Source organism: Ambystoma mexicanum, chromosome 3q, assembly GCF_040938575.1.
Source record: "Ambystoma mexicanum isolate Mex_15411 chromosome 3q, UKY_AmexF1_1, whole genome shotgun sequence".
NCBI classification, from domain to species: domain Eukaryota; kingdom Metazoa; phylum Chordata; class Amphibia; order Caudata; family Ambystomatidae; genus Ambystoma; species Ambystoma mexicanum.
This window is the reverse complement of record NC_090926.1, coordinates 454,736,585-454,760,171: the sequence shown is the minus strand read 5'-3', so window position 1 is coordinate 454,760,171 and position 23,587 is coordinate 454,736,585. Positions and strand designations below refer to the sequence as shown.

Below are 23,587 nucleotides of genomic sequence, written 5' to 3'. Positions count from 1 at the left end.
TATGCCCACTCGCTGCTGGCTTTCTCCCATTCTTATGGGTTCTCGGCGCCCTGATGCCTGTGGGCTTCGGCGCCTTACAAAACCAAATCAAATCAAATTGAAAACATGCAGAGATGAACGTCAAACTGAAAAGGCTGTTTTCATTTGCATCTGCCACATATCATAAAACTGTTTCAAATAAAGAGAAATCCACTTACTGATTGGGCTTTGCATGTGATTGATAAAGCCAAGAAAAAGTAAAGGCTTATTCTACATGGAAAGCATGACATTTGCAAACGCAGAAACTGCGATCATGGAAATGGGTGCATTTTGCAGCTGAAATAATAAACACATGCAGTGAAAAGTTCCCTTGCCAAAACGAACATATCATGATGAGAAAATGAACAAGTAGCGGCAGGACACAATTATATTTAAAAAAATAAACAGCAGGCCGCATGTGCCCACAGAAATCTAACCTTCACAAATATAAGTGTCTGTTTCTAGAGGTATGACTTTACGTTTCTATTTCCTGAGAAGGGCTTTGTTTCTATTCAGAACACTCAAGCAGTGATCCGTAAGGAATTTTATTGGGACCTGCTCTCTGAGAAAAGCAACATGATGACCATTAGCCCTGAGAGAAGAAAGGCTGATGAGGTAATTGGAGGATACAATTAACAATGGAGCAGCAGAGACTGGAGCAGATGTTCTGAGGAGAAATGAAACTTAACTGTGAAAGGAAAGTCTGGATATGCATAAATGTCTGGCGATTACCATTAGTTTAAATGGATGATCATAGTTTGTGAATCATAAGTCACACCATAATGGTAAAAGCTGCTGAACAGGCCTATTATACCCTTATCATCCTTGGGGACAAGAGTTAAAACCTAGAATATGTTTTTTTAACTGCCCATAAAATCACACAAAGTAGAGATTCAGGGATTTGATAACTTAGGATATCTGGTTAGACAATTTCACGTTCATAACTATTATAATTTTTGTATGAACTGTGTGTATGAACTGTGAAAATGTGCTGTTCGCACCTGCAATCTCCTTCCGAGACGGGAAATTGTAAAATGAAAACTCCAGTGGGTGGATTCATCCCTCCCATATTTTCAACTACATAACTCCAGGGTCCTATCCACAGAGAGGGGCTGTGCATTTGGGAGTGGAGGGGACTATGGGGGTCCAATTAAAATTCAGGGCTAATAGGCTAGCACCTCCCAAGTTTAATATTTCGGATGTATGGCTATGAGGTTAAAAAGTGGATGCACAAGCCAAAGAGGGAAGAGATGCCTAAAACTCATCTGGGTGCAACTATTAAAAAAAATGATGCAGACTTAACATTGCCTGGGAGACAGCAATTGGGGAAGACTAAAGAGGCTGGGATATTTGTAAGGAGAGTTTAATAAAGGAGTGAATGCTGGTGGCTATCCATGACTGAAGTGTCTGACCAGATCCCTGTGCTTCCCCAAGAGAGGGTCCTGAAACGTTGATGTCTTTTCTGAGCACTGAACCCAGAAATCCAATGTAAGTAGTTTGTCCAACAGAACCAAGTGTGTGGGGATTTGTTTGATTTAATACCTTACCCTTAGTTAATGGGTGGAGGTATGGAAGTAGATCCTGAGTATATTCTGATCAATAATAATTCAATGTATTCCCCTATAGCTAGCCAAATAACACAGGGTGATTGTGTTAACATTCGAAATTAACAGAACCCACTCCCAGTGTGAATAAAAACTATATTCTATTAATGTAATTGGGTATACCTATTTTCCTTGTCAACCCCAGTATTCCCTAAAGGGTAGGGGTGTCCTTGTATAAAAATGAAATTCCTGTCACCATGCATCAGAGCTGGTGTATAAGCAGAAGGGTGCTAGATGTCTTGGTTTTTGATGCTGGATAGGTAAGTGCTTTCCTAAATGAAACAAAGTGTAGTTTCTAACTGGAAAATGCACACTCTCCTGAGAGTCAGAAAGTGACCCTGATAGGAGAGAGATTTTGTATTGCTTCAGGGTGAAGAACGAAGAAGGGTTCTATCAATCCAAAATATTATCAAAAGTCTGTTGTGCTTTCAAAACTGCTAGTATTTTCAAGCGCGCTTGGAAATTAAACATACGAAGTGCTGCATGTGTGGACTTGCTATTGAAAATAGAAAAAGGTTGCAATTGGTTTAAATATAAACCATATCAAGGAACACTAATGCTCGTGATCTTGGAATGTTCCAAGGTATTGCTAAATTTGGACATTCAAGGGTTTTTGTGGGACACAAGGGTTGGAATGTTTGTTTGGCCTGTTTTCCATGTACATGAGACCCAAAAGTGATATCCCTAAAAGTGAGATTTTGTACTGAAGCTTTGTTTTGTGCCACAGAGAAGGTGATGTGTGTTATCATTTGATACACATATTAGTTGATCCTATTATTTAATAAATATATCTATTCTTTCTGTACCCCGGCCTGGTTCTTGGCAGTACAGAGGATGGGATTTACGTGGCTCTATATGAGTCATAGACAGGGCTAGACTGAATCAGACCATTGATATATTGTGTTGCACTTTAACTGGGGGGGAATGTGCTCCCCATTTTAAGGGTAGTACCTAAATATATCGCTACAGTGCAGTATCATTCCTTATACAATAAAGTAACATAAATATGAAGAATTTGCTGAAAGCTAGAGCTAGTAAATCATGCAAAAGAAACGGAACACAGTTTAATTTCAATATTTTTACACTAAACATCACCTGAACATCACGTGAGTCATTGAAATCTTGTTACATTTTAACCTTTTTGCATTATAGTTTGTTATTTATGCATAACGTGCACCCTGTCCATGGCGTGGTGGCACTGGCAGTGTCACTGAGGAGAGAATTTGAGGTGTGTGGGGAGTGCCCCCTCAGGGGGAGCAGTTGTGCTTCTTCTCTGGCACCTTAAACATGATATGAATTTATCTTTGGCTCAAGGGTGGTGTGGCTTTAAGTCCATCAATGGCAGTTTGTTTCTGTGGGTCTAGGTGTGTTGACACCATAAACTGCAGAAAGGACAGTGAACACCCGTATACTCTCTCCCTAGGCACCGAAGAGCAACAAACATCCACGTCATACAGGCAGGATAGCTGGGCGGAGTTATGGGCACCCTTCGCTGGTTATTGTAGGATTGTATGTGTATATTGCTGTTTTATAATGTCACACGCAATGAGTTTAGCTTCGGAGCGCTGGCGATACTTCTGTGCATACTATGTTCATCGACATGTATGTGGTATTTTATACTGTTATGGGGGTAACCTAGAAAACATTGTAACAAACATTCTCTGTACCTTCCCCCACCCCCACAGCAAAATACGATGTATCCACCAAAAACCTCAGGGACTCTTTAAAAAGTTGTCACCAATCCAATTGCCATTTGGAATTCATGCCATATTAACACAAGCTCTAATCATTCCAGGCGATTATATGACTGCATAACATTTACATACTGTCCATCTTCTGGGCAATATTGTTATCTCATTCTCTATGGCCCTTACCTTCTTTTAAACCTATAGCACCAATTCCCACATATATACCATATAATAGTGCTTTCATAGAAAATACCTTTCAATTGCATTATCAGCATCAGGAAAACGGGTTTCATAACGTATTTCACCTGGTCTTATATGCTTAATTTCAGGTTAAGGGCATGCGAGGTCATACATGGACACATAAACAAAGAATGTGTATGAGCCCTGTTTTAGATACGCCTATTAATACACGAAGGAGCACTTTTTACCTTTTTTGCTGCATCCATGAGTTATCAGGGGTAAAATATATGTTTTGAAGTTGCTTCCGCGAGCTCCTGCTTGGTGCTTTTAATTTCACTTTGATCCACAAGGTGCCGCTGTTGCCCAATGGTGATATGGAGTGCCAGCTGGTGAGCCACTGGAGCCTCCCGCATTCTCTCTGCACAGTCACTCTTGAGAGCAGCAGAGACTCGGATGGACGGATTCCCGCATCGTCCAGCTTTAGCAGGAAGCCCCCAGATTAATTTCCCAGGTTCAGCTTTCGGGGATTCATAACTGGGTTTCTATTTTTGACTGTACTGGAATACTCGGGCAAGACGGGACTTTTCACAGCTGAATACAGACGTGAGCAGCTCTGGTCATGGCTGGAGAGGGAGCCCGTCCTGCAGGAGCTCTGCTGAGGGGGAGACGGCAAGTGCTGCTTTTGTTATTTTTGGGGACGTTTGACATAGTTTATGGAAAACTGCAGTATTCAATTGCTGAAGAACTGAAGAGAGGGTCCATTGTGGGAAACATTGCCACGGATTTGGGGATAAACTCGAGGCATTTGTCGGACAGGAAACTCCGTGTTGTTTCTGCTGCTGGGAATCAATATTTCACTTTAAATGCAGACACCGGGACCCTGCACGTGAAGGATCGAATAGACAGAGAGGAGATGTGTGGTGAGGCCCCCAGCTGTGCAATCATCTTCGAGGCTGTCGTGGAGAACCCCCTGCATGTGTTCCCTGTAGAAATCCTCATCACGGATATAAATGACAACACTCCGAGTTTTTTGAAGAATGTACTTGATTTAGATATTGTTGAAACCACGCTGCCAGGTGCCCAGATTTCTCTTGAGAATGCTCAAGACCCCGACGTTGGAATCAATGCCCTGCAGAGCTACAAGCTGAGCCCAAACCCACACTTTGTCCTAAATGAAAACGTTCAAAAAGATGGCTACAAATCTGTGGAATTAGTTCTGCAGAGTGCATTAGACCGAGAAAAAGAAAGCCACCATCACCTGATTCTGACCGCTTCTGATGGGGGAGATCCAGTGAGGTCCAGCACCGTGGACATTAACATTAAGGTGCTTGATGTCAATGACAACTTCCCAGTGTTTACCCAAGAGACATACAGAGCCACCATCAGTGAAGGAGCTGCAAATGACTCAGTGGTGCTGCAGGTGAGAGCCACAGACAGCGACGAAGGCTCCAATGCAAGGATTACATACTCTTTCAGTGGCATGAAGGGTAACGCCCTGAATATTTTTAGTTTAGATGCAGAGAGTGGGGAAATTAGAGTTTCAGGTCCTCTCGATTTTGAGAAGATAAATTCTTACAAAATGGTAGTCGAAGCAAAGGACGGTGGGGGGCATGTTTCTCGTTGTAGGGTTATAATAGATGTTATTGATGAAAATGATAATGCTCCTGAGATAACCTTTACATCAGTAACTAGTCCACTCCCAGAAAACTCCCCACCGGACACAGTGGTGGCGCTTATCTATGTTAATGACCAAGATTCGGGAGCTAATGGTGAAGTTGTTTGTGTCATTCAAGAAAAAATTCCTTTTAAATTATTGTTATCATATGGAAAGTATTACAAGATTGTAACTGCAAGGACCCTAGACAGGGAGACGGCCCCCGAATACAATATCACAGTCACAGCCACAGACAAGGGCTCTGCTCCACTAGCGACGAGCAGAACCATCCGAGTGCAACTGTCTGATATAAATGACAACTCTCCAGTTTTCAGCAAGATGTTTTACCAGGTATATGTCACAGAGAACAATTCACCAGGTGCTTCGGTTTACCAGCTGATTGCATCTGATCTAGACTTGAATCAAAACTCTCATATCACTTACGCAATTAGTAATCACGTGGGAGACATGCTTCTGTCCTCCTACATCTCCATTAACTCCCAGACGGGTGTCATCTACGCCCAGCGCTCCTACGACTATGAGCAGCTCAGGGAGTTTGAGTTCCAGGTGAAGGCTCAGGACTCTGGCTCTCCTCCTCTCAGCAGTAATGTCACTGTGAAGGTATTTATAGTGGATCAGAATGATAACCCTCCAGACATCCTCTACCCTGCGCTTGGGCCTGATGGCTCAGTCCTGTTTGAGATGGTGCCTCCATCCTCTGATCCAGGTTACCTGATAACAAAGGTTGTGGCCGTGGATGCTGATTCTGGACACAACGCCTGGTTATCCTACCACCTGCTTCATGCCTTGGAGTCTCCACTCTTTAAGATTGGGCTCCACTCTGGAGAAATCAGGACATCAAGAGCCTTTCTGGAGAAGGATCTTCTCAAGCAGAAAGTGGTCATTTTAGTGAAGGACAACGGGCAGCCTCCTCTATCAGCCACCGTGACCCTGAACATGGTGTTTGCAGAAAACATGCAGGAGGCTCTCCCTGAGCTAAGCAACCAATCAAATGACTCAGAAGAGCAATCTAATGTAAAAGTCTACTTAGTTGTAGCTTTAGCTTTAATTTCGTTTTTATTCATTTTATCTCTGATGCTTGTGTTGATTGTCAAATGCCGAGAACCCGAGGAACACACAACGCTCAAATCTTTAAATCCTGTCCTTTATCCACACATTGACCCAAGATTCACCTCCAATTACCAAAATGGCACCCTGCCACTGCCCTACTCTTATGAGGTCGCCGTGGCCCTGGATTCTGGCCAAAATGAGTTCACTTTTCTCAAAGCAAGTCAGGAGGTTTCAACGGACGTCCTCTTTTCTGCAAATGACTCTGGGTTAGGAAGCGACTCTCTCGGGGGGACTATTGGAGCTGAGCACTTGATACAGGTGAGACATGTTTACAGTTCAATGGGCTATTTCGAGTTCTTTTTTATGGATTTGTTAAATCATTTAAGAGACAAGAGTGGTGTTCATTGGTTTTCTTGATCATTTACTTCCGCTGGATGTTTTGGCTGTTTCCCCTTAAATGGCTGCATTTCACATTATCACAACTCAATGTATTTGCAAAGATTTGTGTGGCAGTAGGGTTCTCCTAACTTCATATATTCATCCATACAACACGCTTCACATAACATCGTTTGTGTAAATATGTTGCCTGCATGTCACACCTTGCAAATCGAACCTGATGTGTTTGTGTTCTGTCCCTATGAGTAGCCCATATATCTATTTTAATGCACTGTCAACTAGTATTTTAATCAACATTTCCACTTAATAGCCTGACTTACATCATTTATTTTCATAATGGAAGGTAATAACAATCCATACAACTCAATGCCTGAAATATTTAACCCCTTAAGTGCCAGGCTATTATGCAAGTCTATGCAAAAAGGACGAGTAGACTCGTCCTTGGCACATCGAAATGTAAGATGGAGCTAAGTCAATATGCCATCCCTACAGCATCCCACTATCCCATTAAATAATTTCTGGGTCTCAGTTCCTCTGAAACGAGCTTTGGATCTCCTGGCCCATTATTGGATGTTCTGGATAAAAAGGTTTCTTTTATTAAGCTAAGGGAGATAATTGGTCGGTCAATTTCATTCCACCTGAGAGCAGAAAGGGTTCAAGCATGTGCAATGGAAGATTGGCTCGCCAAGGCAGGAGGCCACTTGCTATTAAGTCTGGCTTTAGAAGTAGTGGCTGGTGTGATCATGTTCCCAATGTGAGCAGTTTGATTTTCCAATCAGCCGGTGGAATTCACTGAATCCTTCCTAAATTGGGATCATGTTGCCAGCAGAGCATTTCCTGTGAAACAGCTGGGTTCCCTCTAGGTTTTGTCTTGCGGTCAAGCAATGTGTATTAATGTCATGTAGAAAAGGTCATTGAAATACCAGTATATAACTACCACAGATGCATGAGAAAGGCGCCCTGAAACACATGATTATTTTATCTCAAGGACGGGTGGTCCATACGAGCCATCTGTAAAATGCATTAGTTGTATCAGAAAGGGGTTTTTCAACATAATCGGTCATATTTATTTTGTTATTGTATCTTACAGAGTTTAACACCTTAGTAACCAAAGCCACTGTCTCGCCATCTCTCCTTGAGCTGAAAAGCATCGAGTGGGGATTCAGTTCAAAGTGTTGCACTTAACAAGGGCCATCTTTCATTTGCTGTTTTTTATTTATTTATCTATGTGAGTAGACGTTAGTGTTATTAGTTATGCGTATCATTACACATGTCCCATCACTACTTGTCAAAATGCTGCATTATATTCATACAACAAATGATCACAGTGGCACTTACTTTGAGTATGGCTATATGTTAGCAATGGATCATGACCGGTTTTCCCTTTTAAGATATATATATAGATAGATATATATATATATATATAAAATCCCTTCACTTCAGGTGGCATTAACGGACAATATAGAGTTACTTTCAGAGGTTTGTCGCCAACCTTTCAGTAATGAGTACTCAATGTATGCATGCTGTTTACTTTCCTCTTTGTTTTTTTAGTTGAACTGTTTTGGAGATGTTAACCATGTCCTCCTAATATATGTCCGATATCTAACTGGTAAGCAATATCAGTATTAAAAACTAAAAATTCACTGGCTCAGAGTCCGCCTGAACATGAAAATTAACAGAAAATGTGGCATACGACAGTCGTTGCAACACATCACAGTACTGCAGTGAATGAAAATCCCCAATGATGTGTAATAGCGTGTGTACAACGTGCTTCCTATTTGCTGTGCTACACACTATATAGTGTGCTTTAAATCCCCAATGATGTGTAATAGCGTGTGTACAACGTGCTTCCTATTTGCTGTGCTACACACTATATAGTGTGCTTTAAATCCCCAATGATGTGTAATAGCGTGTGTACAACGTGCTTCCTATTTGCTGTGCTACACACTATATAGTGTGCTTTAAATCCCCAATGATGTGTAATAGCGTGTGTACAACGTGCTTCCTATTTGCTGTGCTACACACTATATAGTGTGCTTTACATGGCACAAAGATGATCACCTTGCCGGGAGATCTTTATTGAGTTTTCAGGCGAATGGACCTAGCGCTCCAAAGTGTCTGGGTTTCTATACGCGGAGCTTTCTACCCACGCTTTTGGCATTTGAACCTCTGAGGGCTGGTGGTTCAGAAACGTGTGGAGCTGCCGATCCTCGGCTGAAGTGTTGTACAGGGCCAGTTTCTGATTTATTCTGGGCCTTGTTCATGCATGCTCCTGAAGGCTGCCAACAGTGTCTGGGGAGATAGTTCAGGGATCTGGAGAGATAACGCAGGGATCTGGAGAGATAGTTCAGGGATCTGCAGAGATAGATCAGGTGTTTGGAGGGATAGCTCAGGGATCTGGAGAAATAGTTCAGGCGTTTGGAGAGATAGTTCAGGGATCTGGAGAAATAGTTCAGGTGTTTGGAGAGATAGCTCAGGGATCTGGAGAGATAGTTCAGCAGGTATCTGGAGAGATAGTTCGGGGATCTGGAGAGATAGTTCAGGGATCTGGGGATATAGTTCGGGGATATGGAGAGATAGTTCGGGGATCTGGAGAAATAGCTCAGGGATTTGGTGTGGCTTCATGTTTTCAAATTCAGGACTACTCTAGGTGCTTGGTTTTGCACAGTCTCTAATTTTTCTATTTTTACAGTTTTCATTTTCCATAGGCCAGGGTACATGCTCTGCAGTAGTCACAAAGGCCAAATATTTGGTCAGCTCCCCTAGTTGTTAAAGTCATCACTTTCACTACTACTTCTCCTGCTACTACTAATAAAGCTACTACTACTTCTAGAAAGGCTACTACTACTAATAATAATATCATGGTTTTTGGTCACTTTTCATGCTGGCTTCCTTCCTCTTGCTTCAAAGCGCTTTAATAATCAGTGTTATAATTACTTAATGCTTTATGGTACTTATTTGAACCACCTCACAAGAGTAAAGGGATTTATTGAGGCTGGGATTCAAACCCAAGTCCTGTAGGCTGAACGCAGAAGTCCGAGGTGAGTGTTTATTTCACTGATATATCTTACTGGGTTCCTGCTGGATTGGTATGGGCAAAGCAGGTGCTTTGAGTTAAAAATGTTAGTTTCTGGCTTTTGTATTGGAGACTCTTCCGAAGATGATCAGCCATGTCTAAGGTGTGATATTCCTGGATATGACAGGAAAGTTGAGGAGCTCTGTTGAAGAAATGTTAAAAGCTCTGTTTCATCTCCTAGTAGATCTGATCCTGGTAACAGGTGGCCTAGGACCGGCACCTTCCTTTTCCAGATTATCATGAATGTGTGTGTTGTCTGCATATGTCTAGGAAGCTACATGGATTGTTGATTAGTTAGTAAATGTTGTCCACTGTTTCATAAGTAACCAATAGTTTGTGTTGAAGGAGTGCTGCACACGTACCCGTCATGCCTTTGTTATTGTGGTTTTGGTTCATCTCCTTGGCCTACTCATGACTCACAGGTGAACTTTTAAAGTTTTTCCCTGCGTTCTCCTAACGCTTCCATCTTTACTATTTTGCTTGGCGAAGGGAGAATAGGTATTTGGCCTGTATTCTATAGGATCTTGGCTCTGCTCTAGAACTTAGAAATAAGATCGCTATCCCTTGTCTCATGCTGGCGGGGTCGTTAACACTTGATGAACGATAGTTTAAGAATGAGGCATCAATAACCAGACAGCAGGCCGACCCTGTCACAGACAACCCGCTGTCCAAATGAAGGGTCCAAAATTGGGTGCTAATGGCTGTTTCTAATTTTAAAAAACTGAAAACAGAACTGACCTCCGGTATCTTCATTATACTTCTGAAGTGTGTTTCTTGTGTTGATGATGATAGCGTAATCAGCACAGTAAACTAATGTTATCAGACCCCGGAGGCGATGTAGATAGCTTGTCTGCTTTATTGTTTCTAGGGTGTTCCTGGTACATCTTAAGATTTATTTGGTAACACCTTCATGTATCACTGATTGGTCCTCCTTGTACAATTATAGTCTCCTCTTGCATGGCATCTCACATGATGAATAATTTTCATATTATTAGCATCTGGATAGCAACCCGTTGCCATTGATAGGGCCTTGTTGGGCTCTTGGTTTTTATATTATTGGCATCTGGATGGCAACCTGCTGCCATTGATAGGGCCTCGCTGGGCTCTTGGTTTTTATATTATTGGCATCTGGATGGCAACCCGCTGCCATTGATATGGCCTTGCTGGGCTCTTGGTTTGTCTGGGAGTACATTAGTGCCGTGTTCTGACTTCCAGAATACATTGGTATGGGTGAAGGAATTTGTTGAGATATAACCAGAGGATACAACCAATTGTCTTGAAATATGGACCACAATGTGGCATGACATGTGCCATGTAGTACGGAAACTACTGTAATGTGTGATTATTTTGAGTCCCTCAATGGGAATTACACAGGAGAATGTTTTGGAGGTTGGAAAGGGCCATCTCAAATACAGAGCAGATCTTTGGAATTAGTGAAAGGTAATGATCAGTGACAGAGCCATTTTATCTCTATTATCACGGGTGGAGCCTGTGCGAAGTATGATGACTTGGGGAGATGGGCTGATAGACTCAAGTAATGTTTGTTACGTGTGTGCTGAACAGCCTGGTGTTGTTTTTGTTTGCATGGGAGTTTGTTGTATGTGCGTCTACTGTTTCCATTTAGTAGGTAGCATTTATTGGATGATTAGGACCTGGCTCTAACACTTTGTCCAATCACAGTGCGAGGGATGCAGACTTGAACTGCCGATGCAGCCCGTCTCCCCTGATTTGCATTCAGCCACATTTCACCTTTGATTTCCACCTACCGCCACAACCTTTCTGGTGTATGCCCGTCTACCTATCAGCACACCAGAAAGAGTCTGCATGCAGCCTCCATTTCTCTTTCTGGCGGCTCTGTTGAGCCTGAGTCTACTACACTGGCACATGTCATCGCTAGAACAGATTCTCTTCCCCCAGCTTCACACATCCCACTCTATCATGGCTGCCTTTATTCTCGCCAAAAGAGGCCCGTTTCTGTGACCACCCATGAGGCAGTCTTCCAACAAAATGTGCCACAAAGCTACAACCGGGGCATCACCTCTAGAAGTCATCAACACTAGACCTTTTCCGAAAGTTATAAATTCGGACATTGATTTGAGACTCCATGTCCTTTCACCAGTAAATGAAAGATTATTTGTACAGAGCTGTCTTTATAGGACAACTCTCTATTTGTGGGTGTGTGAATGTTATCTTTATTTGAGTGCCTTGCAGCTGTAATGTTACCTTTGTTATTGTTTGTGTTGAATACGTATCTGTTACTACTTCCGTTTCTACTCTCTCTTTCTTAGCCTTCGCCAACATAGTAATAGATTTTAAGACTATAGGTTTCTATAGAATATTCGAAACGGATGTCTGTCACAGGAGTGTGGTAATGAGGCTGTCTCTCTCCTGTGGACAGGTGTTCTGAAGGTCATTCAAGGTGCCTAGTCTTAGACTATGCATTCCAAGGAAGGAGCAGAATCTGCGCATTACCTCCACCCCAGCAAGGGCGTTTTATCATCCTCTGGTACCCATGCTCGCCTTCTTCACTCAGTCCCAGTATGCACAGTGCTTAGTCTTCAGGGGTTCTGCTCATGCCGCTGCAGGCCCTCGTCTTGCCTTGTCTCCTAATGTATAACTTGCTGGAAGATCTCTTTCTGCAACTCTGGGTCTCATCTGGGGATGTGCTGTTTCATATTGGTTTTACCTTTCTCCAGTCCAGACTACTTTTTGCAAAGGCTGAGGTGTAGTTGGACACAGCATTTCTCCAGAGACCACTAAGCTAGGGAAGTTAGGCGCATTGCTGCAACTGCTGGCTGAGCCACTTGTCCAGCACTAGCTGCAAGTCCACCAATTTTCTGCAGACACTCTTTTCTATAATGCCGATCAAGCTCAGCTGACCTCCTGAAAGGAAGGGGTGGGACAATCTTTCCAAACCATTGGCAGGATTGAAAGAGCTGCATAAATGAAGGAAATGTTACATATGCTCTCCCAGACTGGACTTCACTATCAGAAAATTGAAACAACCCAAAGTGACTCGGGGCAACTTTGACTCTATCATTACCACTTGGATTTCCTATACGCAGCTTTCCATGCCATTACTTTTCCCCCTTTGTGCCCTTGGTGATGTGGGAAAACCATATGTCCATACAAAATAATTTGGTCACAATACTTTTGCATGGGAACGCAAATAACCCGTACAGCTTTAAACATATTCAGCAAAATCATAAAGGGTATACTGGGACCATAAGCATAGCAAGCTGGACAAAATTCGGGTCAAACCCCTGTCATTTAGGGTAAGCCGCTAAAACAACCAAAAGGTCTGCACTCTCCTGCTGCTTGGACGATGCATTATTTCCCTGAGGGAGCTGCAGCCCCCCGCCCCCTCCCCCAGAGCACCTTTCCCCTTGCTGGAGGAGCCTCTAGTTCATTTATTAAGTAAACCACCCTCCTCAGCTTTGCTGATGGCCCTGCTGAATCGAACGCATCGAACGCATCTTCTCTTCTCCCAAAACCTTTGGACATTACTTGTGCTAATGTCTTTAATGCTCTGAATAATGCCACCTGAGCTGCAGCTGGTACATTTTGAGGCCTCTGCCGGGTCGGTCAATGCAGTGTCTGCTATTGACATGAAAGTGACCAAACATGCATCGTGGCACCTTCTTTGTGGGATATCACTGATTGCAGTTGGAAAGTGAAAAGGTGGACTAACACTGACTTGGGTTCTCCCCTCTCTGCCACAGCTTCAGATGATGGTAAATAGAGGTTATGGAGCCAGAGAATTCATAGGTAGAGCCGAGCCAGAATCGAGCCAGGGGGTCCGGCTTGGCTATAAGAGGCTGTGTACCTTGAATGTTTTGTAAATAACTGAAGTGAGGCCCTTGGCAACACAAAACCAATACTAGTGTCAAGCCCCAGTCTCCACAACATAAAGCCCACACATAGCATCCTGCCACCCCACAGCGTAATCCCGATAACTAGTGTCCTGCCTTAGCACCCCCCACAAATATGCTGAAACAGAACTCTCCAAACTTGTTCTGTAAATACTTGTATTTTAGCATATTAGTTTGCATTCATGTACACATTATGAATACAGGACCACAACTACAATCATGTAAAATGACATGATCCAAAAAATAAACAGGACTGGTTGAATATTTCACACAAAACAAGGCACACTCTGATATCATTGCATGCAGTTCTGGGGGCTTCACTGCTTTGAAGACTTAGACACACCACTAAAGAGCCTGTGTGATAAAGCCACACTATTGTAGCCATTTATTTTATTCAGGCATCCGCCTTTTAATGCATGATGTGAATAACATTTGCACGGCAACAAAAAATGTGACCTCTTGGGCCAGTCAGCTTTTAAAATTAAAAAAATATGCTTATTTTGTGATTCAGGTTTATTTAGGAATAGGCGTATTAGCACGTTACGTGGACTGCAAGCTTATGAGGAAAAAGAGCCATTTCAGCAACACTTTGCTCTATGGCTATACCAAATGCACTTAAAATAAAGAGGGCCCTGCGGGAGGTGGTTTTGTTACACTCTCAGCCCCATGTCATCTCCAGCACCAAAATGTCCTGAACCTACCAATAATTACATTGTTCTTTTCAGTGTGAATCCAGTGAAGTGTGCTTTCCCTGCTCCCAAACACCTTGACCCACTTCGAATCAGTATGTCACTGATTTGGGCTGATTTAATCGATCTGAACAGCCTGCCCAAGTATTTGCCTGCAACCAATCAGATGTTTCTGTTTAGGAATGACTGAGAGCAAACCCTGGTGGGGTAATGCATGGAACACATGTTAGCACTGTGTACGCTGTTAAATCGTCGCATCTGATAGTATGCAGGGGCTGCCCCAAAGTCTCTGGACAGCAACCCCTTCTCCGAATTTTGCAGTCTGGGTACCCCATCTCTGGTTTCCATGGTAACAGGTTTGAGGCCAGCACGTCCCACTCTCCCTTTCCTGCTTCTGTGGGGTTGAGTACTATTACCTTTGGGTACTAGACATAGGTGGCATGCAGGGTGTGTTCAGGGCTATGAAACTGGACACACCTGCTATATAAAACGCATATTATTGTAAAAGTACACCGAAGGCTAATGGTATGGTACAGTGAGGTAAAACATGGTTGCAGACACTCTCCAATGGGAACCATACCGTAGAACAGATTGTGTGGCAAAGTTCATTCTCAGTCATAGGTCACCCACATTTGTGTGTATTTGAAAAGACATGGGGTTTAACCCTAAGCGCTCAAGAGAAATTCAGACGTGGACCCCCTTGCTCGCTGAGAGACACAACTTCACTTCAATGATGATGTCCAGCAAAGCAGAAACATGTGCCTGGGGTTGCTGTTGGTACTCTTGTCCAGAGGAAATGTGCCTAGCATTTCAGTGCTGGACTTTCCTTATGGGAGGGAACAGACTGATATGCAAATGGATATTTATCTTCTGTAAAAGGCACAGTGAGGTAAAACGTGGTTGGAGACCCTCCTGAGTGGCAACCTTTCCATACAACAAGTCATTTGGCATGTTCATTTTCATTCAAGGGGCCCCCACATTTTTCTTTATACTACTCATACATCCAGTCCCCATACCTCCAACCTTGTGGGCGTCCCCCAGCATAGGGATGGTACCGGAACCTCTGGCAGTGAAAAATGTATCTTCCCCTTTAAATTCAGTACAGCGCGCAGAGACCCTGCCCTCCGGCACCTCACCTCAGTTCTTTTTTCTGCACAGACGGTGTCGGACTTGGCAGCTAGACACAGAAACCTTTTTAGCTTTCTGCATGCTCCCCTTTCTTAGTTTTTTTATCTTCTCCTTCTCCCTTCTGTGCATTGCCTCCCCCAGCGCACGTCAGCTGCAGGAGGCTTCACGAGATGCACATCTTGCGATTGCTCATTCCCGGCCTCGGACCCCATGTGCTCTGTCTTGAGTGCCTGCGGGCCGACCACCACCAGAGCTTGCAGCGCTCTCGTTGCCGAGCCTTGAAGAATCGTCTTGACCGCTGGAGGGAGATTTTCCATTCTTCTCCTACCAGTCATCTTAAAGAGTTTGTCACCAGGACCCCACGTCTAGAAAAGGTAGGTCCTTTGTTTAGCAAGATTCCTGACACCCAGATTCTTGTCCGTCTTGACCTCACACAAGACGACACTGCGTATTGTCTTGAGTATCTGGGGAGGTGGATAATGAGAAACTGGCTGAAGCTTAACAGCAGTAAAACCGAGGTCCTGGTTGTGGGTACCACATCTCCCCAACTTTTCTGGACTTCGGAATTCTGGCCGACTAACTTGGGCCCCCTCCCCACGCCGGTTCAATCGGTCAGGAACCTGGGGGTAAAAATGTCTGCCTCTCTTGCTCTTGATGACCAGGTGGCCGCCATATGGAGGGCTGGTCTCTTTAAACTCTGTATTCTGCGGAAAGTCCTGCCTTACATTCCTGTCGAGGGTCAGGCTCCGGTGGTGGCGGCGCTTGTCTTAAGCACCCTTGATTACTGTAACTCCCTCTATTTGGCACAACCGCGTTACCTGATTGACAGGCTCCAACTATTGCAGAAGGTGGCTGCTCGCTCTATATTCCGCCCCCCTTTTGGATCTCATGTGTCCCCTCTGTTGAAGAAACTTCACTGGCTCCCCGTTGCTAACCAGATCTTTTTTAAATCTATGTGTATAGTGCAACGTGCCTTCAATGGTGTGGGAGCTGAGTACCTCCAGGCCAAATCCGACCAAGTTATTGAGATCTCAATCTACGCTTCTTGTAGTAGTTCCTCACTGCTGTCTTTCGTGCAAGGGAAGAAGAGCCTTCTCTGTAGTGGTTGCAAGAGCCTGGAATTACCTTCCTCTCGCCCTCCGTAGTACTGCGGATCATCTTACCTTCCGCAGACTACTGAAAACTACTCTGTTTTGTTATAGTTCTGACTTTTGTTATGTTTAACTGTTCTTCACTCACTCGACAGCGCTAAGATGCCCTCGGGCATATGTGCGCTTTATCAAGTCTCTATAACATAGTAAGGCCCCTCGGCATGGAAACTCCTTCACAGGGTTTCCACTGGGAAGGTGACCTTGGATCCTGGTTCTGGCAGGCCCAAGGCCGTTAAGGCTACCGGCTCCCAAGCCGAGAGGCCCAGGCGATCCTCCTGTGAGCCACAGAGGGACGATCCAGCTCATCCTCCTCTTCTGCACCAGGGTGCAAAGGATCGTCAGGTTCTGCTTTCAGGAGTCAATTTGAAGCACAATCCAAAACGACTACCAGCTCAGTATCTGAGGGTGCTAAGCCTACGGGAGCCACCTCTGAGGTTGTTGTGCTGGGGGATTCGACTGAGCCTACTAGAGCCATCTCCGAGGTTGATGCTCCTGCTTCAGATTCTACGGCTAAGAAGTGCCCTTCCAGTCAGCATGTGGCACAGTGTGATAATTTGCTGGTATAAAACTCTGTATAAGCTGTATAAGCACCAATTCAAAAGGTTAACAATCCACTTACCTGTATCTGAGACAGCAGCATTGATGTAAATGAAAAGTCTCCTTGGGGACCCCTTCCAACCCATAGAGTGACAGCCAGGAAGGAATGAAAATGCCAGGCAAACCCTCTGGGGAAGAAAACCCTGCTTGCTCTTGGGCGGATAGTATTCTTGCAGCCAGGAGAGATGTGCGTAGTTCAGGCGATGTCCAAAGGAGAGACTTATTCTAGCGCAGAAGGGTATAGGCAAAAGGATGTATTAATATAGGATGTAATCGGTACAAGGCTTCAAGGACAACAGAATGGAAGGGAAAGGAAGGCTTACTACCATAAATATGAATCGTGAGGCCATGTAGAATCTCAGTCTTTCATGCTGGAAGCTTGAATATGTGTGCATTAAGTGGGAAGAAGAAGGCTGTGTAATTCTATCAGTGAACTGTGGTTGTAACGGCTCTAGTTTGCCGTATGAAGATAGAGAAGGTCTTACCGCCAACTCGCCGACATTATACTTGAGAGATTGTGCTGACGAAGACTCAGTGAGTACATTCGAGTGCACGTCAGAGAAGGAAGATGGTGTTGTGCATTGCTGTAGCAACTCTAAACAATATCGAACGCCAAATAAGCATGTAATGTCTATCAAGCGAGAATACAAACAAATCGGTACTCACTACATACCGATATGAGAACTTTCTCTCGTGATCCTGTGAAGAGAAATAATGCTCGGAGGGAAAGTGGGATCGGTGCTTATGAAACTCGTGGATTCTGTAAGAGGAGACAGCGGTTATGAGAGATTTGAACACACACATACATAGTGACAGAATTGAGAGCCCTAGAAGCGAACTCACGCAGCGTTGTAGATCGAAGAGTAGCAAAGCGCCGAGGCCCGGAATGAGAAGCTTGATATATCGCCCCTAGCAACCGGGGCGGAGCCACATGTCTATCTTAGCACTGCATGGTTGGAATGCTGCAAAAGCTACAGCCTGCCATCTTGAAAGGAACAATATGGGAAATTCGAAGCCGGCTCCAACGATGCCAAATAGACCAACGTCTCCTGTGAGACATGACACACAGGGCCTGCGCACCCTCCCTTCCCAGGGTGTGTCACCAGGCCCAAAGATGAGGACAAGCACGTGTCGTCGCCTACGAGCCTGCGGCCATCTTGCATTCGGATTCTGGCCTCTCCCGGGTACTTTGCCTACAGAGTGGGCCCTGCAAAATGGTTCCAGTCCCCTTCCCTCAGGAAGTGGCGGTAGGCCCTATGGTACAGGTGGATAATCTGAGCAGGGTTACATCTACCCCTCTCAGACTTATGGTTACACACCCAAGGCTCCTAGGTGCTTCGATCAGGAAAGGAGGCCCAGCGCAGCTGAGGGCCATGCCTTTCGTGATCCACCGGCATGGGAGGATCACTTCTTCGAGCGCTTCCTCCTCCTTATATGCCCGGGTCACCTCAAGGGCATCATTGAGGAGGCGATACCGCAGATCGTGCCTCCACCACTGGACCCTTCTCTGGTCCATCAGCAGTGCCAGTTCCGCAACCAGTTCCTCCTCCGGTCCAGGCCCTTTTGGTACATCTGAGCCTGCCTACTCCTCCTGTACCACCAACGCCGCCTCCTCCCCTGCAGTCACCTGTTGATACCCAGCCACCTTCGAGTGCTGATCAGGGGGGTTCCCTCTGGCTCTTGTGTCCCGGGACCCGGACTCCCCGCAATCTGGAAAAAAAGGGGGGGCAGCGACGATGACATGCAGGTCGAAGAGCCTTCGGTGTCAGTGAAGGTGTTTCATGACCGTCTTCAGGGCCTTGTAGAGTACTTTGGGGTTCCCCGGCCAGAGCAGGCGCTCCAGGAGTCAGGGGTGTCGGCGGTAGGTTCTGGCCCGGTGCCCAGCGGGCTGTTCGGGCATTCCCCTCCAGAAAGATGTCCTGTCTGTGGCTAGAAAAGTCTGGAAGAAGCCCAGCCCCAACGCCCAGATGAACAAGAAGTTGGACAGCCAGTTTCGACTTTTGAATGGAGAACCAGTCCTCCTGGCTTCCCACCCTCAGCTGCACTCTTCAGTTGTGGCCCCAGCATCCCTATACTCTAAACCATCGTCCTCGGCAGGGGCCGCCTCAAGTTGTCTTTCCAAGGAGGACAAGTCCCTTGCATCTTTTGGCAAGCATTAACTCCTCAATGCCGGGCTTCACTTGCGATAGGCCAACGTCTACGCCCTCATAGCCGCAGTGAACCAGAAGCTGTGGCAAGATATCGGGGAGTTCCTGCCCGACCTCCCTCTGGAGAGACAGGCCTCCTTCAAAGTCAGTCTGGCCGAGACCCATGTAGTTGCACAGGACCTCATTAAGTCTTCGGTCTCCCACATTGACACAACCAGCCGAGGCCAGTGTCTGGGGGTCGAGATGATGCGGACGGCATAGATGCATGCCACTGAATTCTCCACGGATGATGAGCTGAAGAAAAAGAATACCACTACACAGACAGTTAAGTCCTTATCATCCTGACCAACCCAGAGTAGAAGTCCTTCCTTCAGACCCAGGGCAGGACTCACTTCAAACCCTGTTCTTCCAGTGGCTTCAAGAGGTTTTGGGACCACAGTGCGAGGCAACCAGACAGATCCCCCAGTAACCACAGGAGGAAGCTGCAGAGGACATTGCGCATTTCTTTTCCATTCCCTCTCCTCCGCTCCCACCTCAGACACCAATAAGCAATGACATAATGGTCATAGGAACACAGCTTGCCTGTGGGGGGCTGGCTGGCTCTCTTCAAGGACAGATGGAAGCTTTATTTCACGTGTCCTTGGATTCTTTCTATAGTCTCCCTTGGTCTCAGTCTTCCTCTTCCTCTACCTTATTCTCGCCCCCTGCTTCAGATAGGGACCTCTGCCCTTTTAGGGGAGATCCTCTCTCTCTTTTGAATATGCCGGCGGTGGAACTGGTTCCTCAGTGAGAGAGGGGCTCTGGCTTCTAAGCCAGGATTTTTGTGGTACCCAAGAATAACCAGGATGGACTGAGGGTAGTCCTGGACCTGTAATTCCTCAACCTATCTTTACTACTCAAATGCTTCAGGATGATTACTCCAATGCACAGAGCTGAATCTCTATGTGCAGGGGACTGGATGTGTTGTCTAGCCCTCAAGCATGCGTACCTTAACGTCCCCATCTATCATCTGCATTGGAACTTTCTGCGGTTCACGATTATGTTGTACCACTTCCAGTACAAGGTGCTGCCGTTTGGCCTCAGTTCGGCCCCTCGTGTGTTCACAAGGCTAATGAATGCGGTGGCTGGTTTCTTCCGCTTGGAGAGCCATCACGTATACCCCTATTTGGACGACTGGCTGGTGAGGGCCAAGTATGTGTGTGTGCACTCCTGCCAACGACTGGTGGACGATCTTCACCAGCAGGGGTGCTCCCTCAACCGGCGGAAGTCACAGCTGGCTCTGACCCAGGAACTGGTGTTCCTTGGGGTGCGTTGGGACACAAGCCGTTTCGACTACCTCAGCATGGTGGTTCCAGCACCTTCTGGTTCTGATGGCGTCTTGCAGTTAAGCATGCCAACCTAAAGATAAGACGCCTCCAGCTCCACCTGGCAGCCAGTTGGGACCAGGAAACGGGGTCGCAGTCGGATAGAATTCCAAGTCCCCTGTCCCTCCTCCCAGATCTTCACAGGTGGCTGTTGGACTGCAATGTGGCAGTGGGAGCCCCCTTCACCCTACCAGAGCCCACTCTGGTGGTGACAATGGATTCATCCCTTTCGGGCTGGGGGGCTACTTCATTCATGTTGCATGGTCCAAAGCAGAGGCTCTCCTGCATATCAATCTGCTTGAGCTCAGGGTGGTTGGCCTGGCTCTCATAGTCTTTCTTCCACTCATCAGGGACAAGGTGGTTCTGGTCAGGACCGACAATTCCACGACATTGTTCTACTTGAAGAAAGCATGGTGGCTCTCGTCCCCCCCCTCCTGTGCATGAAAGTGGTGTCAATTTGGGAATGGGCCCTATCAGTGGCCATATGGATTTCCTCAGTCCATCTCCCGGGGGACAGCAATATGGAGGCGGACCAACTCAGCCGTTTGGGGTTCAACACCTATGAATGGGAGTTACACATCAACTGTTTGTTGCCCCTGTTCCAGAAATGGGGTATCAGATCTTGATTTATTCGCATCTCCTCGGAATTCCAAGTGCCCCCCTGTTTTCTTTGTGGGCAGGACGGGGTCTAGGGTCTCGGGGGGATGCGTTCCAGCTCTGCTGGCATGGCCACAGGTACTATGCAATTCCTCCTGCGTTGCTCCAGCGGACCCTCCACAAGTTCCAGGCTTCAGTGGGCTGCAGCCCCCTCCTAATTGCCCCCCAGTGGCCGTCAAGGGCTTGGTTCTCGGATGTGCTGCAATTGTGCTCCCAGGGGCCTGTCCATTTCCCGATCCCCAGCAGGGTCTTCCTGACGCAGGGCAGTGGAGCACCCGGACCCAGCCAGTCTGGGCCTAGCAGCCTGGTCCCTGACCAGCTGATACTGCATCAGGCTCAGTTCTCAGACGACAACTGGGACATCATAGAGGAGGCCAGGAGGCAGTCTATATGATCTCAGTACAAGGGCAAGTGGACTGCCACTGGGCTCACGACAAGGGGCTGGAACCCCTCACCTGCTCCCTGGATGACATGCTGGCCTTTTCTGCACATCTGGCTTAGTCGGGCATTCAAGTCAATACCTGCTGCACCTATATGGTGACCATTGGGGCCTACAAGAATTCCCCAGAGCACGTTTTTTCAGCGGCCAACCCAGTGGTTAAGTGACACCTCAAGAGGTTGTACAGGCTCTTTTCTCCAGTCCATAGGCCGCACCCGGTCTGCGACCTTAATGTGGTTCTTTCGGCCTTACGTTGCAAGCCCTTCCAGCCAATGGCATTGGTGGACATCTGGCTGGTGACACTGAAGGCAGTGCTATTGGTGGTGCTCACTTCGGCATGCAGGGTCGGCGAGCTACAGGCTCTGTGATCATGCAAGCCCTTCACCACTTTTCATAACAACATGATCATCTTGCGCGCTCACCCAAACTTCTTGCACAAGATGTTCTCTCCATTCCATTTCAATCAGGAAATCTGCCTGCTGGTGTTCTTTCAGTCGGAGGACGAAAGGGCTTTGCATTCCTTGGGCCTCTAGAGAATACTGAAGTACTATCTCTCTTGCACTAAATCCTTCTCGAAGTCCGAGGCGTTGTTAATCACTTTTGAAGGCACGTCTCCTGGCATCCAAGCTTCTATTGCCCGATGGATGGTCCAGGCCATTTCGGAGGCGTATACATCCATGGGCAAGCCGGTTCCCGCGGGGATCCATGCCCAGCCAGTCAGAACTAAAGCTACAGCTGTCGCCTTTCACAGACATGCTCTTGGGATGTCATCAGCAGAGCGGCTACTGCCAGGGGCTAGCATAGCCAGGTATTAAAGCGTCCGATGTGTTAAAAGGGTACCGAGGTGATGGGCCAGAGGGTGGGATCTCTGGGGCATTCCCACGCCTGGGGGCTGAGCCCCGGCGCCTGTACTAAATCTTAAGTGGAAGCTACATTTTTTGCTGCCAAAGGTTCCGGTACCTTCCCTGCGAGGCAAAAAACCTTGGGGTCATCTTCGACTCCTTTCTCTCCTTATCCCCTCACATCTCGGATCTTGCCAAGAAGTCCAATTTTCAGCTCCACCTCCTCAGAGGCACTCTCCCTTTCCTTACCTTTCCTCAGAAGCTCAATGTCTCCAGAGCTCTGGTCCTCTCTAGGCTTAACTACTGTAACAGCCTCTTCCTCAATCTGCCTCTCTCCTCCCTTTGCCCTCTTCAACTAATACAGAATAGGGATGTGAGACATATTCTTGGCCTCAAGCCAGGGACTGCATCTCTCCAGCCCTAAAAATAAATTCAAGACGCTCTGCATCCTCCACTAGGCTTTCTGGGCCTGGGACCCTACTACATCTAACTGTCTCTCCATAAATACCTCCCTGCTAGAGTCCTCCGGTTCTCTAGCTCCAGCCCTCTGCAGATGAGACGTTTCTCCAAGCAGAGAGTGGGGTGGTAGATCTCCTTCTTCGGCAGGAGCCTCCCTCTGTTACGGCCTTCCTGCCCCCATCAGACTTGATCCGGATCGCCTTAAATTCTGGAAACTTCTCAAGACTTACCTTTTCTCCTCCTCCTTCCCTCTCCCCCTTCCTTGCTAATATCCCCTACTGCTGCGACCGGTGCCTGGCTACTTATGTGTCTTACAGGGGCCAGGCCTTCCTTCTCATCCTGTCCTCCCCACCATCCCTACCCAGCACTTGCTCTCGGGCACCCTTCCCCAACTAGCCTTACACCGGCCCCCAACTCCCACTGCCCTCCCCCCAGCTAGCCCTTACCCCTGTTTGCCCTGGCACTTGCACTCCTGGGCTCCCTTCAGCACTTGCCCTCCCCTGTGCCCCATCCCTCCTGCACTTCTCCCCTCCCCCGCTACCCTTAACCCAGTCC

General features: G+C 46.5%; 1 protein-coding gene across 35 annotated transcripts in view; it reads left to right on the top strand.

Annotated features, from left to right (window-relative positions):
* LOC138582666 (protocadherin gamma-C3-like) overlaps positions 1-23,587 on the top strand; it is a 1,158,828-nt gene that overhangs the window by 770,677 nt on the left and 364,564 nt on the right. Inside the window, exon 1 of one of the 35 annotated variants that reach the window (XM_069654189.1) lies at positions 4,953-6,533. The exons of the other annotated variants lie outside the window; for them this stretch is intronic. Within the exon in view, the coding sequence (XP_069510290.1) occupies positions 4,971-6,533 (1,563 nt within the window). The 5' untranslated portion in view covers positions 4,953-4,970. Of the gene's footprint in view, positions 1-4,952; positions 6,534-23,587 lie in introns of those variants that run through there. 35 annotated transcript variants of the gene reach the window in all.